General features: G+C 34.5%; 4 protein-coding genes and 1 pseudogene across 5 annotated transcripts; 3 read left to right on the plus strand and 2 right to left on the minus strand.

The window, feature by feature from the left end:
* Positions 1 to 395: 395 nt before the first annotated feature.
* LOC133691938 (uncharacterized) lies at positions 396 to 2,829 on the minus strand. Of its 2 annotated transcripts, none has more exons than XM_062112565.1 (7): positions 2,660 to 2,829; positions 2,239 to 2,380; positions 1,784 to 1,931; positions 1,627 to 1,702; positions 1,417 to 1,528; positions 1,187 to 1,273; positions 396 to 1,045 (listed from the first exon to the last, which is right to left on the minus strand). In XM_062112565.1, the coding sequence occupies exons 1-7, from the start codon at positions 2,690 to 2,692 to the stop codon at positions 984 to 986; spliced, it is 660 nt and encodes a 219-aa protein (XP_061968549.1). In that variant the 5' UTR covers positions 2,693 to 2,829; the 3' UTR covers positions 396 to 983. The 2 variants fall into 2 exon arrangements, with proteins under 2 accessions (XP_061968549.1, XP_061968550.1); XM_062112566.1 differs by having other exon boundaries at positions 1,182 to 1,273; positions 2,660 to 2,828.
* A 2,181-nt stretch (positions 2,830 to 5,010) lies between these two features.
* LOC133692850 (low-temperature-induced cysteine proteinase-like) lies at positions 5,011 to 6,501 on the plus strand (annotated as a pseudogene).
* Positions 6,502 to 7,442: 941 nt separating this feature from the next.
* On the minus strand, positions 7,443 to 8,564 carry LOC133692870 (uncharacterized). The gene has a single exon (XM_062114036.1). The coding sequence runs from the start codon at positions 8,416 to 8,418 to the stop codon at positions 7,564 to 7,566; it is 855 nt and encodes a 284-aa protein (XP_061970020.1). The 5' UTR covers positions 8,419 to 8,564; the 3' UTR covers positions 7,443 to 7,563.
* A 3,391-nt stretch (positions 8,565 to 11,955) lies between these two features.
* Positions 11,956 to 13,279, plus strand: LOC133690464 (thioredoxin H1-like). The gene is made up of 3 exons (XM_062110683.1): positions 11,956 to 12,220; positions 12,629 to 12,751; positions 12,873 to 13,279. The coding sequence occupies exons 1-3, from the start codon at positions 12,134 to 12,136 to the stop codon at positions 13,011 to 13,013; spliced, it is 351 nt and encodes a 116-aa protein (XP_061966667.1). The 5' UTR covers positions 11,956 to 12,133; the 3' UTR covers positions 13,014 to 13,279.
* Positions 13,280 to 15,532: 2,253 nt separating this feature from the next.
* On the plus strand, positions 15,533 to 16,549 carry LOC133692855 (jacalin-related lectin 3-like). Its single transcript, XM_062114015.1, has 3 exons — positions 15,533 to 15,850; positions 16,003 to 16,182; positions 16,283 to 16,549. The coding sequence occupies exons 1-3, from the start codon at positions 15,533 to 15,535 to the stop codon at positions 16,547 to 16,549; spliced, it is 765 nt and encodes a 254-aa protein (XP_061969999.1).
* The last annotated feature ends 195 nt before the right edge of the window (positions 16,550 to 16,744 follow it).

Below are 16,744 nucleotides of genomic sequence, written 5' to 3' on the forward strand. Positions count from 1 at the left end.
ACTAACTAGGACACGAGCGAAGCAACGACGCCCCATTAGTTTCACTGAAAGAAAACCTATAAACCTAAGGACCATCAAGCAAGGACCAGAGGCAGAGTTAGCTGACCAATCCACGATGGAGTTAGCCTCACGATGATACGATGCATTGTAATAACTCAGTCTCTTGATAGCAAATGTCTGGTACTGCTAATGAGAAGATAACATCTGCAACCACATCAACCCGACCCGACCCGTGCAAGAAATGCACGTAAAACCATGTTAGAATCAACTTCAAACAAGACCTTACAACTGGCCTTATTCCAAGCAACTTGCAAACCAACTAGAATCATAGACCGTAGTTTTGCAGAAATAGATAGCGGAACCCTCTATCATGGGCCTCGGGCTAGCGGCTAGTGTAATCAAATGGTCGAAACCCACCTTCATAATCACTAAAATTATCGAGTACCAGCAAGAACAATACCATCAACATTCCAGAATTACAATTCGTTTTAAGGTGCACCATGCACACCGTGTTATAGAAATAGGGAGGCAAGCACGCCAACCAATGGCAGTTTTTGCCCCCGTGAATAATTTTACAAGCAATATTGTCAAGTATTTCAACCTTGCTCCACTAGACATGACTTCCAGTAACGTCAAATCATAATTAATTTGACGTTTGGGCACAAGATAATCTAGAGTCCTGGTCTCTAGTTAATATGCAAGCAAAAATTTACAAGACGTTGGATTGTCAAAATCGTGGATGATGACGTCCAATTTAGGGCAGAGATCACACCCAAATGCACTAGTGTTGTGGTCAATCATGAAAAGAGGCATACCTCACCAAATGCAGGAAGAACCAGACACATGAGACAGCTGACAGCCTTCTCAACAACTTTCACAGATGTGAAGGCATTGATAACTGTTATCTTCCCATGAAACCTTACACCAAAACCATGCGGTGGCAACAAGATACGAAGTGCCTTCATTACTCTCACCGAAATCTTTTAATCACTTCCAGAATCTAGCCTTTGAGAAAGTCTTTCAGAGAAAATAGTGGAATCCCATCCTATGAAATCATGTATTAACATAGTAAAGCATTGATATAGAAAGAACAAAATAGCCCAGAAGAAAATCAAGAACAGTTAAGATATCAGCAGAATTAACTAACATCCTCAGCCTCTAATGGTTTCAATATGCCCTACCTTACCGTGATCTTGATTTAAGCTTTGCCTGACTACTGTGGTCTGTTGTATCAGCCTCTCGATTGCTGTGTAGCTTGGCAAGTTTGTATGAGCTGATATCATTCATGACCAATAAATATATAAAGTGTGTCAATGATAGTTATTAAAAGAAGCATCAAATCAACAACAAGCACATTTATTAGTAGAGAATCTTCTGTAAAAAACATGGAACAAGGAAACAAATGACGAAACCAACCAAGAATAGCCCGATTCAATTTATCTGCTACATGCTGACGGTACTCCAAGCCAAGCAGATGAAACACTGGTGATTTTTCAGGTTCCTCGTAAGCAAGCAGAGCCATAAAGTCCTGCAGCAATAAGAAATGGCTTTTCATTCCCAACAATATTAGACTAAAAACAGCCATGTTAGGTATGCTTAAAACGGTTTCCTCAATAAGGGACATACTTCAAGTTTTTCAACGTACTTCTTCTCCTTCCCAAATGGTGTCAGCTTCTTTTGAGCAAATTCCAAAGCTTCCGTGCTGTCCATAAACATGCAAACAATTTAACATATGAGGTCAGCCGCATCACGGTTTCAGAAGTATAGCTCTTATACTACTTACCACTTCTTAGCACAAACAAGATCGGCAAAATGAAGGCTCAAAAGATCAAAATGCAAGTCCTTGTTATTCTCCAGTAAGTCACCTGCCACCTGTTCTGTCAGCTCAACTGCCTTGAGTGCATTCCCCTCTAAAGCACAACGGACAATTCCTGAGCACATAGCATACAATTAGCACCACTATAATAAAGAACAGAGATCAGCAGAGGAAAGAAAATGAAAATCATAGTCAGATCATTTATATCCAGGAAAACGTAGACACAAACTACTTAATACACTACATATCATTGCATATCAGTTGCCAAGAAATATCTACCCAATTCTTCCAACAATCTTCATGAAAACAACTAACATCGCCAGAAACACAGATATATAAAGAAACTGGTTAAGTGCAGCAATTCACATACTTTAAAGTTGTGCATCCTGCTTCTCAGCCAAAAACTGGAAGCATTCGCATACCTTTTCTTTTCTCCATATCCTCGATAAAATCTGCAGGCTCAGGCATCCCAGAACAAGCCACGAACGATTCCAGAGTTTCTCCATAGCAATTGTGCACCAGATAGGATAGCACAATATTGTGGATATCACTATCTTTGATGGCCTGTAAAAACACATAAAAGCAAAACATCCGTACATCATAAAGATTAAGCATAACCCTCAAACCCTGATTACTATTACCAACAATTGCTTCAAACAATTTGGTCAATCAACATCGTTGATAATACCCGTAATCATCTATTAACAATATTGCAAAGCAGATGATGCAAAACAGAAATTAGGGTTTCGATCAGTTGTAGTAATGATTATTGAGTGTGATGTAGCAGTGTTAAATGACAGGAACAACTGGTATTCTAGGATTATAATGATAGCAATTACTTACAATTTGTTCGTAGTGACGAGGATCAACATCCATGGTTGACTGGATTAGGAAGCTGATTACAAGTAGGGAGAGAAGATTAAGGTTTTGATGATATGGTGGCGTTTGTCTTGTCAGTTGGTGTTCTGATTTTTAGGGCTCTCTTGGCTTGAAGAAGAATAAAAACGTGATCGGTAGTTAAGGGTTTGAGTTGTTATTTTGGAAGGTATTTTTTTTTTTAATAATGCAGTAAAATAATTTTTTTTATTTTTTAAAATTTATTTTTATCAAAACTAGTCAAGTATAAGAAAATAAAAATAAATGCTAAAGTAGACTGCAACGTCAAATAACACCTAAAGTGATATGATATTTAATTTTCTTGTTTATCTTTTACATGTGCAAGTTTTAATTAATAAATTTTATATGGCTTATGACACAAGTTATATATTAAATAAGTTAATTAAGATGGACTCGGATAATTTATTTTTATATTTAAAAATAAAAAAAAAGTTGTTTTTTGAATAAAAAAAATTTCTAACTTCAATCTCTCTATTTGATGTCATTTCAATTTAGGTTTGAGTTCTTAAATCAAATTCAGTCAAGTTACATTTAACAACTATATAAATTCATAAAAAATTCTATAATATACAAAATGTGTATAATTCTATAATGTACAAAAAATCCTGGGCATGAACAGGAACGATATTTGGTGAATGATTGTGATTGTTATAATTTATGTTTGTTTTATGTTTTAAAAATATTTTTATTTTAAAATATATTAAATTGATATTTTTTAATTATTTTAATATATTAATATTAAAAAATAAAAAAATATTTTAATATATTTTCCTGATAAAAAATACTTTTAAATGTAACATCAAACACAAAATAACCTCCTGCACCCGGCAAAGTATTAAGCAATAGGCCGGTATCCCACTTCCACGACCCGATATTGGTCAACAGTGAAAAAAAAATAAATAAACAAAACGAGAGAAAGAAAAACCATAATTATCCGCTGCCTTTTGATGTTACTATTTTTTTAGCACATGCCTTGCATATATATTATTCAACTAATATTTTTTAATTTCTAATACATTTCTTAAATTTATTTATCAGGGAATAAATTCTATTATTTATTTAATAAATATGTTTTATTTATAAATAATTTCATACAACTTTTAATAATCATAATTAAATTTATTTATTTAGTTTTTAAATCATATAAAATAATTTTATCTGGAATTAAGTAAATATCAGATACATAAATTGAACTATGCTTAAAAACTCAAATATATGTAGCTCTTAAAAATGATAGTTACATAAAGAATTTTACTTAATATTATATTATCAAATACCCTTTTCACTTAAACAGTACTTTCAATTACAAGTAACATAAATCTAATTAATAATAGCTAAATGAATTGCGACATGCTATATCTCATTAAATCATTATTGTTATTATAAAATTCATATTATATAAATCATATATATGAACTTTATTGTTTATCTTAATACATCTACATATTTTTATTATTTTAATCAAGTACTATACTCAATTTTTATTTTCTAATATATGAGTTTTATTGGTAAAATTACCCTCTAAAATAAAATTATATTTAATAAAAAAATAAATTATAAAATTATAAAAAATTTCAAAATATATTTATCTGTATGGTTAAATCAGATATAAAACTTAAAAATATTTTTATAATTAATTAAAAATAATAAATAAATTATTGATATAATTGAGATGTTTATTATTTTAATCAAATAAAAGAATATCATGCAGAAGCCTTTGGAAACTTCTTACCGTTTCACTTTTTAACTGGTCAGCAGTCAGCACGTGTACAAATTTTAGACATGACCTTGTGCTTTGAATGAAAAGGAACGTTCCTGTACAAAAGAGCCATGCTTCACAACTTGCATGGCTCTCCATGTCTCTAGGAAATCCAATCCAACAAAACCTCGAAAGTGAAAAGTCAACCTTTTTTTCTCTGACAAAAAGGAACTTCCTTTACACCTTTGCGTTCACCCTCCTTCTCTCCGTCCTCTCTCTTTCTTCTTCCTCAGACATCTCTCAGCTCTTTGAAACATGGTGCGAAGAACATGGCAAAACATGCGCCTCGCGGGAAGAGAAGTCTTATAGACTTAAAGCCTTTGAAGACAACTATGATTTTGTTAAAAAACACAAGGGTAATTTTTCTTATACCCTTTCTCTCATGCCTTCGCTGATCTAACCCATCGTGAGTTCAAGACTTCTCGGCTGGGACTCTCTGCTGCTCCTCTGAATCTTGACCAGCGAAAACTAGAAGGTACCGGGCTAGTTGGCGATGTCCCTGCTTCGATTGATTGGTGAAAGAAAGGGGCTGTGACCAATGTCAAGGATCAAGGGAGCTGTGGAACGTTAGTAATAGGCTTGACGTAGTGATCATATAAACACTTTTATGATTTTAAGTTCAATAATGATGCTTGATTTTATTGGATAATGCATTTGCTTTGCTCTATCTTTCAGATGTGAGTTTGTTGTTTGATGAATGATTAGCACAATTATCTAGTAGTCAGGCTGTACAGGAGAGGGTTTTGAATTTGTATAATCGAATTGCTGTCATAATATAGCATAATGGCTAACGCTATTAGGTGCTTGATGTTTCTTTACACGGTGTTCGATCTTGTTCTGGGGGCCTCATCTTCATCTTTGAAAAAACTTAATCGACGCCAGGATAATATTGAAGTTGGCTTATAGGAAATGGTTTTAGTCTGTAGCTTGCCCTCGTAACTACTCCTATTGCTTTTAGTTATAATTCTGCAAATATACTTTTACTGCCTTCTATATTGTTGCTATTGATTTCTTGTAATATCCAGCAAATATTTGTGTTTTGACTGAAAGTCTACTAATTTACACCATTGTTGATTGCGAGCACTAACTTTTATTCTAGCTTAAACGTGTTACTATTTTCCTACAAGTTATTTTATCATCCCTAAACTATGTATGCTACAATATTTGCTGCCTGTCCTTAGCTTGGTATAGAATTGCAGATGCAGCTGGTTTTAGTGTATTTCAGAACAGCCTTTCGGTTTGGAAACTGCATCAGTTACTTCAGAACTCAGTTTTTCTTAATGTACTTCAGAACTAAATCAGCTGCTGTATTATCTAGGTGATTGTTGGTCGTTCTCAGCTACTAGAGCCGTCGAAGCCATTGATAAATTGTCACTGGATCTCTTGTTAGCCTTTCGGAACAAGAGTTAGTTGACTGTGATAGAAGTTTCAATAGTGGCTGTGAGGGTGGACTCATGAACTATGCATTCCAATTTGTCGTAAACAACCACGGGATTGATACTGAGGAAGATTATTCCTATTGAGCACAGGATGGGACCTGCATTAAGGAAAAGGTGAGCTTTATTTTTCCCGTCTGCGCTTGTTTTGTTCAGATTCTTCTCTTGCATATGCATGTGTATGTTCTTGGCTGCTTGGCATGTAGACTTTTGTGGTGTTTTATTTTCAATATGTATGCTTTGCCTTATTGTATTGCAGTTGAAGAGGCATGTTGTGACTATTGATAAATATGTTGATGTGCCGCAAAACAACGAGAAACAGCTCTTACAAGCTGTGGCAGCTCAACCCGTGAGTGTGGGTATATGCGGCAGTGAGAGAGCATTTCAGATGTATTCAAAGGTTGGTCCTTGTGGCAATATGGCTGAGTATTGAAATCTGTAAAAGGAAATGTGATTATGATCGGAAGTGTTCTGATTATTTTGTGTGATAGGGGATTTTCACTGGCGCATGTTTAACGTCTTTGGATCATGCTGTATAAATTGTAGGATATGGTTCAGAAAATGGAGTCGATCCTTCTGTATTGCCCTATTAAGTTCAATTTGAAGTTCTTTTCAAATGACCCGAATTTATCTTGGTATTTTTCTTTAGCTGTTGGTTCTTGTCTGAAAAGGCCAGCTTGTTTGTTCAGGTTTAAACTCTAGTACTTGGTGGTGGTGAACATTAGTCTATGTCTCAACATTGTATACCATAACAGAGTTGCCTAAAAGGTATGACGCACTTGTGGCATGCGACAAGAAGCAATGCGGGTGTAGGGTTTTCTGTATCCGACAAAATTCATCAAAATACAACCATAGATGCAAATTTAGATGGTGAGATGAGGAGCTATAGTTCATGATGCACCAACATATAAGTCTCAAAATCCTCTGGCCAGAAGAATTGCTTTAGGTAACTAATAACTTGTAAGCCTTTCAAATACATGTAAACTAGCCTGCTCGAAACATTATCTACATCAGAAAGCTTGAGATGTTAGCTGCATCATTTTTCTTCATTCAACCTGGAAACTGATACAAAACTATGCCGAATTTTGTGGTCCAAGTAATGCCACATATAGTTCTTGAGCCACTTACAAATAGTGTTATGCAAGAAGTGCAAAGGAAGAAGCATCTTGTAGAGCGTACAAAACTTTTGATGGACATCGCAACAAAGCTCTTACCCTCCAAAGCTAGTTTCTTTGATAGTTAACTCAAATGCAGCAATAAACAACAAACTGCACAAGAATTATTATAAGAAATCATCTAGAACATCTTGATTATCATTGTTGGAGTTAAGCCAGGTCAATTCCATACAAAAACTAGCTCGCCGTGCTAAATCTGACATGATCAACATTAACTAATGGTTTTTCAACCTTCCATATTTCTATGATTAGCAGAGCATGAGCAGAGCAGAGCACATGTGAGACTAGTCACAAATCACTCGAATCCAAACTATTAAGTTAACAATTACACATCACATTACCGGTTAAACAGCTTTCCCTTGTGAGCAAAAATCTTAATCATTTTATAAAATATCCACAGTTCAACATCTAAAAAAAAAGGCAGTTTCTTGTGTATAAAATTGCCAACACGGTCAAAACACCAAGCATTGATTACCTACACTATGAAGAGGGAAAGGCATCTTTAACAGCAGAAGCAGCAGACAAGTAATTAAGTGTGTTCCTCAAAGTCTCCTTCTCCCTCTTCAACCTCGTCGCGGTATCCTCCAATTCAAGCAAGGCCTGCTGCTCTCTCGGAGCTCCCTCAAAAGTACTTCCTACGAAGAATGAAAACGGAGTCGGGAACAAATTCCGTCTCAAATCCTGCGCTTCCTTTTCAGGCTTCCCATTTAACCGATTCGACAATCTTATAACGTCCTTCATGTGCGTCTCCACTTCCGTCGCTAACGCATCCACATCCTCCTCCCCTGACGGCCTGTCCTCCAGCCACGTCACCTCCGCGACAAGGTAAGGTTTCGTACGGACTATATTGGTTACACGAAACCGTTCCTGCCCTTTGCAAATGAGGAAGAATCGGTCATCAACGAGGCGTTCGTGCTTGACGATTTCACCGACGCAGCCCACTTCGGCGGTGCCGGAGACGGCGTCGGAGAAGATGACGCCGAAACGGAGGTCGGTGTGGAGGAGGGTGTGCATCATAATGCGGTAACGGAATTCGAAGATCTGTAGAGGGAGGATTGCGCCTGGGAATAGAACAAGCGGGAGTGGAAATAGTGGGAGTTCAACGACGTCGTCTGATTTTGGATCGTTTGTGTTGTGGTGTTTCTCGGAGAATGATGAGGCCGAGCATTTTAATGAGGCGGCTCGCCGTTTTTGGCGGCCACTGTGGAGGAGCGAGTCAAGTGATGATGACAATTTGGAGAGGGAATTGAGATTGTTAGGGTTTAATGAGGAAAGAGCGGTGGTGTTGGGTTTTAACGAGGGTTTGTGAGTGGAAATTAGCTGTGGAAGAGCCATTTGGGGAAGAATGTCGAGGGACGTGCACTTTAGTCCGGTTCGATTCAGTTCAGTTCCATGAGTAAAATGTATTGATTACTGAGGTTGTTCGATGATGATGTGTTTTAATGTGATTATGGTGTTTGAAAGCTATTGATTTCTGGGGATCTGGTGGTTTTAAGAAGAGGGGAGGGAAGTGAGGATAAAATGGAAGGGGTAGGATGGGAATTTGGTGGTGTGGTAAGGAGTTACCCACGTGGGAGAGGGTTATCCTGTGCTTGGCAGTTGGGGACGTCAAAGGTGTCATCCCAGTGGCTGTTGTTAGCCAAATCGTTTTCAATTGAAGAGAAAAATCTGTGTTTATCTTGTTGGTTACGAGGGCAGTCGTTAAAAAGCATATTTATATAAGATCCGGCCTGACCCGGTTCATCAAGTTAATTCATGGACTTGTTGATTTGGAAGCGGCTTTAACGGGGGTCACTGAGAAATCTAGGCTTTTTATATATAAAAAATAACGTTAGTTTTAACTTTTTTTTTAAAAAAAAAGAGTCAAGTTTAGATTATTAGATTAATCTAGAGTTTTAAATTAAATTGATATTTAAATTGAATTTTATATCTATAATTCATGGTCAAGGAACAATGAGGGTCATGTGCCGCATGGATTATTATTATTATTGACTGCAATGGACCAGATTAGACCTCCATGAACAATCGGTATCTAAACGTACGAGATTGAATTTTAGAAATTTTGTTTCCTATCCATCACTCTGGTATTTAATATAACACGACAATAACAAAATAAATTAAACTAGGAGAGAGAGAAAACAAAGGGGCGCAAAACAGTATTTTTAATGTAATAACATTCTTCTTTATTTTATGTGGATTAATATAGTAAAATTATGATTTCGCTACTTGATTAAATAGTATTTGACCTTTCTGATAGAGTAATATAATCTTTTTAAAGATTATATGAACAATAAAAAAAATATTATACACCTCGTGTTTAGGGATAATTCCGGTTTTTTATTTTTAAATATATAGCTAGATTGCTTGAATATCCTTAAAGTAAAACAACAACAACAGCAGTAACAACAAATATCGAGTCAATGGTTATTTTTGTGTCACACAAGTTGTGTTTTTTTTTTGTTATTTATTGTTTTATGATAATATTATGGTCTTTTAATCAATATTAAATAATATTAAATTTTTAAAAAGTTGTTGAAGTGAGTGTCGCAAGCACTAACATGCGGGAGGTGCCTGCAACTTTAGATGGCTTGCATGGCGCTTCCTGGTGATAGAACTTTTCCTTACGCCGTGTTGTTGGATGCACCGCTACGTCTATTTCCTCTTGGTATGACACGTGCCAGCGGAGGTTGGACGGTTTGTCGTCGGCCAACCTTTTTTTTTTATTTTTTCTCTCCTCCCTCGTGGATTGCATGTTGGTTTCCTTTGTTTTTTTATATCTCCACCACAGTCCTTTTTCTTTTAATTTTTTATTTTTGTCCCTAATCTTTTTGTAAATGTTTGAATTCTTTTTAGTCCAAACCTTCAATTTCAATTCATCACATATTTTTTTTAATTCGGTTATTGTTCTCTTGATGTTTTTTTTTTCTTAGCCCTTTCATACAAGTTTTATTATTTTTTAATTTCATTATTCAATCCAAGTTTGTGCTATGTTATTTTTTTTAATTTGGTCCTAGTTCTTTTAGTTTTTTTTTTCATTTTGTTGGAGTTATTGTTCTTTTCAATTTAACCTTTAATCAAAAAAAATTTCCTCTTTATTTTTAATTTCTTATTTTTATAAAAATTTTATTTATTTTCAATTTAGTCCTTTAATTTTAATTTGTCATATATTGTTTGTTATCGATTTGATCATTATCCTTTTTACTTTTAATTTTTTTTCTTAGCTCTCTTATAAAAGTTTTATTAGTTTTCAGCTTTATCATTCAATTCAAGTTCATGCATGTTGTTTTCTTCAATTTGATCCTCGTTTATTTTTTTTGTTATAATTATTTTTCTTTTCAATTTATCTCTCTAGTAAAAAAAATAGTTGCTTCTAATTTATTTTTTATTTTGATTTTCACCCGCGTTCTTTCAATTATTATTTTTTATTTTATATCCTTTTTTGTGTGGTTAATTTATTTTTTTTGTTTTATTCTTCCATGTTTTAATTTGTCGGGAATTATGCGTCGCCTATTTTTCATATACGATGCTTTTAGTTTAATGACTCGGGTCATGAATTTAAAAAGTTAATATGAGCCAACATCTTCCTTTTATTTTATTTTATTTTATTATTCAATATTAGTTTTTTTAAAAAAAACAATTGTCTCGTGGTTTTTTTCAAACATTTTTTATGTCGGGTTACTCAATATCATGACCCAGCCATAGATTTTGCGGGTTAACTTGAGTTGACTTGTCTCTTATTAACTGGTTTACATGTTTATTATGCTACCTCATGTTGACTTGGTTTTTTTTTAGTTTTTTTTTAATCTAATTTTGGAACTCCATTGATTTTTTTTCCCAAGATATCTTGTTTTTTTTATATAGAAAAATTGTCTGTTTACTATCATTTCGTTTAATTAAAATGAAACTAATATATTAAATATGGTCGATACTACAACACAAATCATTGATTTCTCTGAGTGGCGTAGCGCTAATCATGCCTAGTTAGATTATTCTGGAGAATGGATCTATATAAAAATTCATATTATTATTATTATTATTTAATATTCAATTTGGTTTAATGAAACGTGTGAGAAAAAAGAAAATATAAAAAGGAATACCCTAATCTAGTCTAATTTTGCAACGTTGTTAGACGTTAATGAAAAGAAATTAGAATAAGAATTGAGGAACACGGACTTTGGTGATGACTTAAACTTTGATATGTGGATTTCAACTAACCTAACCTGGTCCAATTTTGTTGTTAAGAAAAAAAACCCTCTAAAATTCTCAGCACGCAGCCGCAAGTCAAGAGCCATAAGCGGGGTTGTAGTTGCATAATTAAAGCCCACTGTTTGAAGCCCAGAAAATCTTAGGCCCAATCCATTTTAACCACAATAGGAGACCAAGCAAAATTGAGAAAGAAAGCACACGATAAAACCCACTCAGAAAAATCTGGCACGTGGGCACTTTGTGTTGCACAAGGGCGTATCAGCAAAATAATGTTCGCTAAAAAATTAATTTAGACATATTAATATTAAAAATAAATTTTTAAAAATTAAAAATATATTATTTTAATATATTTTGAAATATATCTTATATATCACTATATATCACGATAGGCATGAGATCCAAGTGTGCGTTGCGTTATCCAAAAAAAATATTCAACTAACTTATAAATGTTTACAACGATGTTTTTTAAAATTTTTAAAATATTTTTAGATGGTTAATATATTGTTATTAAAAATAATTTTTATAAATTTAAAAAAAATTATTTTAATATATTTTTAAATAAAAAATATTTTAAATTATAACAGTCGTAAACACCACCGTATCTTCTCGTTCACACAGCCGACAAGAAAAGCACAAATTCCTAGTGACGTATAGGAATGCGTCACGTGCACCCGTCGCAAGTAATCCCGTCCCCAATCCTCTATATTCTAGTAATCGAACAATCCGAGGCTCTCTCTCTATATATAGAGGAGCCTAGTCATTCCGATTCTCAAGGCTACTAATCAAAACACTCAAAACGGGGAAAAAAGGAAAAACATTTTGTTGCTTCAGTTTCGGTAAGAGAATGGCAGAAGAAGGACAAGTGGTTGCCTGCCACACCGTTGATGTCTGGAAAGAGCAATTCGAGAAGGGAAAAGGGACTCAGAAGCTGGTATTTAACCATTTAATTAATGGATTTTTTTGGGATTTGCCATTAACCTTTAGTTTTGCGTTTGCCATTAAAATTGGGATTTTCCCCCTCTCTTTCTTTTTATTTCGTGGGGGGTTTTGTGTGTTAAATCTACATGGACTGTATTTTCTTCGTGGAATCTTTGATTTTTCCCCAATTTAATTAATGGGTTTTTTTGGGTTGGTTTTATTTTCCCTGAACAAATCACCTGATTTGATGGTAATTTTGATTTAAAGAGATTGAATCTGGGTTTTGATTGATTGAAGTCGGGTCTGAAGTTTTCATGGGTAAATTGGTTAAGACTTGTGTATAAAAATGATGCATCTGTCTAATTTGCTGGCCGAACGATTCTGTTTTATCTGGATTTTACCAAGAAGCTTGCTTTTACAGATTGTGGTGGATTTTACTGCTTCATGGTGTCCTCCATGTAAATTCATTGCGCCAGTTTTCGCGGATTTGGCCAAGAAGTTCACCAATGTCACCTTCTTGAAGGTGGACGTGGATGAATTGAAGGTAAAAAATCATACGCCGTTGCCTGCTTGATGCTAAGTGACTGACATGAGAATCTCGTGCCTAACCGTGTTTTTTTATTTTATTTTTTTCTTTCTAATTGATGTTACTGTATGTTTTGCAGCCTGTTGCTGCGGAGTGGGAAGTGGAGGCGATGCCAACTTTTATTTTCCTGAAAGACGGAAAATTAGTGGACAAAATTGTGGGTGCTGATAAAGATGGCCTCCCAGCATTGGTTGAGAAGCACTCGGCTTATACTGCATAATGGGTGGATGATGTATGTTCCCCAGTAGTTTCCGATGTCCTTCTCTCAATGCTTAATTATGGATCGTATGCATGTATTTGGCATGTTTATTGTCTTGTGTTAAAGTTGTTTCTCGTGAGAAGCTGGTTTGCAATGTATAATAAAGTCTAGTTGATCTTGCTTGTGTAGTTGTATTGTTGTAAAGCTGTATCTTTCTTTTCTTGGGATGTGCAAGACTCTTGTCATGCCACAGTGTTGACTGTTAGAAACTGGCTACTGTTTGTTTATCGTCTTGTCAGTGTGACCGGTCCCTTGGCATCTTCTGTATTGATAAAAATTCTGTGTGTGGGCATGAGAGCTCAACTAATCAGGATTACTAATTCAAATTGCATGAATTTTAAGTTACATTGATATTAATTTTAGAGTTTTTAGAATTAGTTAACGGATGTAAGTTAGCTCAGATATCTCTATTAATAATAATAATAATAAAAAAAAATCCTCTCTGCGAGGAGAATGACGCCTATGAATGTGACCCTGTGATCTGCCACCTCCATTTTCCATTAATTGCACGACAAGCCAAATTGTCATTACCCACAATTTCCTTTCGATGGATTCAGCATCCTACAAGACCTTTTAATTCCGCAAATCAGGGAACTGATAGAAAATTTTAGAAACCAATAAATCCTCGTAGAGACTTCTGTTCTGTTGCTTGTTGGTTTTGCTGCTTTTGAACTTATTCGCTGTGTGGTTGTCCAAATAACTTTTCTCGAGAATTGCAGGTTTTGGCAATTAAGAGATGTGTCTTCATTCACATCCTGTTTTCAGTCCTGCTTCAAGAGTACATAAAACAGATTTATTTTCTGTCTTTTGTTTTTACATATAAGTTACTGATAAAACATAACTTAGATTTAATTTTTAATTTTTAATTTTTAATTTTAAAAAATCAAAGGGGCTAATCACGGATAGAAAGGAACAAAAATAACATGTGTTTGGTCTTTCGAGAAAGGTTGAAGATGATATCTTTGTTTTTTTGGTTTGTTGGAGAAAAAAAATGATAGATGGTTCAGTTTTTTCTAATTTTTTACTTTAACTAATAGAATTGAATTGAAATTGAAATTGATTGGTTTGAATTAGATTTTGTTTTTAATTTTAAAAAAATTTAATTTGATTATTTTTTAGATAAAAACCAAAAAAATTAAAAATTAAAATATCATCTAGAACGGCATTGAATGAGAACCATAATAGAATTAAAACGATATATTAGAATATCAGCTCTAAACAATGGTAAGTGTCTACTTTTACAAGGTTCCTCGTGGATTAGTGGATTCTCTCCTTTCTGATCAAGATGGGAATAAATTTCCCAGCACTAAACAAATTTGATGCTGCCTATAAAAATCTACCTACACCATGTCTTAAACTTTGACAGAAAACTCCTCACATTGTCATTTATACTGTGTTTCCCCTCCTAGGATCACAATGGTAAGTTGCCATCATTCAAATATTTCATTTGCTTAAATTTTGTTGGCTTGTGATAATTTATCAAGACTAATTAATTGCATATGACAGGGCTATGAAGGATATGGCAATAGCCATGTTTCAGTTGGACCAATGGAGGGCAAAGCGAGGCGCGGTGGGACGGTGGAGTTTACAGCACTGTAAGGCAAGTGGTGATCTGCCATGGAGCTGCTATCAATTCCATTCAATTTAAGTATAACGAGAGGGGGTCCTCTGTGTGGTCGGAGAAGCATGGTGGAACTGGTTGTTTGCAAACAAACAATTATCAGCTGTAAACGTCATACTAATTTGCTTAACAAAATCTAGAATGCTTTTCCAAGTAGAATTCCGGGTTCAAATTTGCACGTCAAGCTTGATTATCGTGATGAATATCTTGTTTCTTTATTCTTTTTTGCTAAAAAGTATTTTTTTAAAAAAGAATAATTTATTTGAATAGTAAATTTCAGGGAAGTCAATTTTTTTTTTTATATATTTGATAATATCATGAAAAATAAATTAAAAATACTTTAAAGTGTTTAGTTATGTAATGAAAAATAAGCTGGAAAATAACTTATTAATATTTTTTTTCAAGTTTACTAAAATAACGAGAAACAAATCTTATAAATTAAAAAGTTAAATGAGAATAAAATTGAAAAAAAATATAATTTCATAAATTATCTTAAATAAAATAAATAATAATTAAAATAATAGGGATCAAATCTAACAGATAAAAAAAATTAAAAGATGATGAAATAATAATAATAATAATTTCATAAATTATTTTAAATTTTTCTTTAATTAAAAAATATTTGTTATTAATCAACTTTTCTAATAACAAACGAAAGTTTAGAAAATAATCTCTAAAAAATCACTTCCCATCACATAACAGATCTTAATGGATATATTTGTTGTTCGGTGGAGAATGGTCCAGTCCTTCTTGGATCATTAATGTTCAAAACCAACAAAAAGAAAGTATGGACCTTTTGGTATTCAGTTCGGAACCTACTTTTCAAATCCAATGACTGGAGGCAAGATAGTTGGTTTCCATGGCCACAGTACGTAGTTGGTACCTCGACTCCATTGGAGTATACTTGATGTCTCTCCTGCAACGAAATCCATCGAATACTTTCAGTACTCCACAATACCACACAACAAATGGGACTAACAAGAGAAACAAAGGCTACAATTATGATCTTGAAGATGAACTAAGCAACAAGGTTGATGATAGGGTTTATACAAGAGTCCTTGAAGTTCATTTAACACGTTATGGGGGTGTTGTTTCCATTCGAGTTTGCTACGATCTGAATGGACAAGCAATATGGGGAAGCAAAAATGGAGGAAGTGGAGGAATTAGATTGGACAAGGTGCCTGATCAGACATGCTTCAAAACCTTGTCCGTTATTGTTTTTTTTTTCCTATCAAATTGCGTTGGGTGCTTGCTGACAAGTCAATCTTTTTGTTGTTCCATAACAGATAGCTTTTGATTATCCATCCGAAATCTTGACTCACATAACAGGATATTATGGATCAACAAGGGCCTACAGTTGTGAAATCACTCACATTTGACACCAACAAAAAGAAGTATGGACCATTTGGAGATGAACAGGGGATTTCTTTCTCCTCTGGATCTAATAATGGAGTCATTGTTGGATTTCATGGAAGAAAGGGATGGTTCATCGATAGCATTGGAGTCCATGTCCTAGAAGGAACGTTTTCAATCTCTAGACCAATACCTCGGCCTACTTATGAGTCCATTGGTATCAATGCTGGGATAAGGATTACCTAGGTTTTGTTAGGTAATCCTTGGAGCGGCGAAGGAAGCAGCTCCGCCAGTATCAGGGCCATGGGGTGGGGGTGGAGATAAGCCCTGGGATGATGGAGTGTTCTCTGGGGTGCACAAATTTTTCTTGACCAAAGGAGAAGCCATATATTGTATACAAATCAAGTATGACATAAATGGCCAATCTGTTTGGTCAGTTAGGCATGAAGGTGGTAGTGAAGGAAGCTCTAATATGATAAATAAGCATATCAAATTTGACTACCTTAATGAAAAGTCCTCGTAAGTGTTTATGGTTATTATGCTTTTCTCACGAGAGATGATCGAGGCAAGGATGATGTCATAAAATCCCTCACGTTCCATACTAAAAAAGCCAGGTATGGACCATAGGGAGAGGAGACAAGAACATTTTTCACTCCCTCAAATACTAGAGGAAAAATTGTTGGGTTTCATGGAAGGAGTGGTGTTACTTGAATGCAAT

Source organism: Populus nigra, chromosome 4 (genome assembly GCF_951802175.1).
Source record: "Populus nigra chromosome 4, ddPopNigr1.1, whole genome shotgun sequence".
NCBI lineage: Eukaryota > Viridiplantae > Streptophyta > Magnoliopsida > Malpighiales > Salicaceae > Populus > Populus nigra.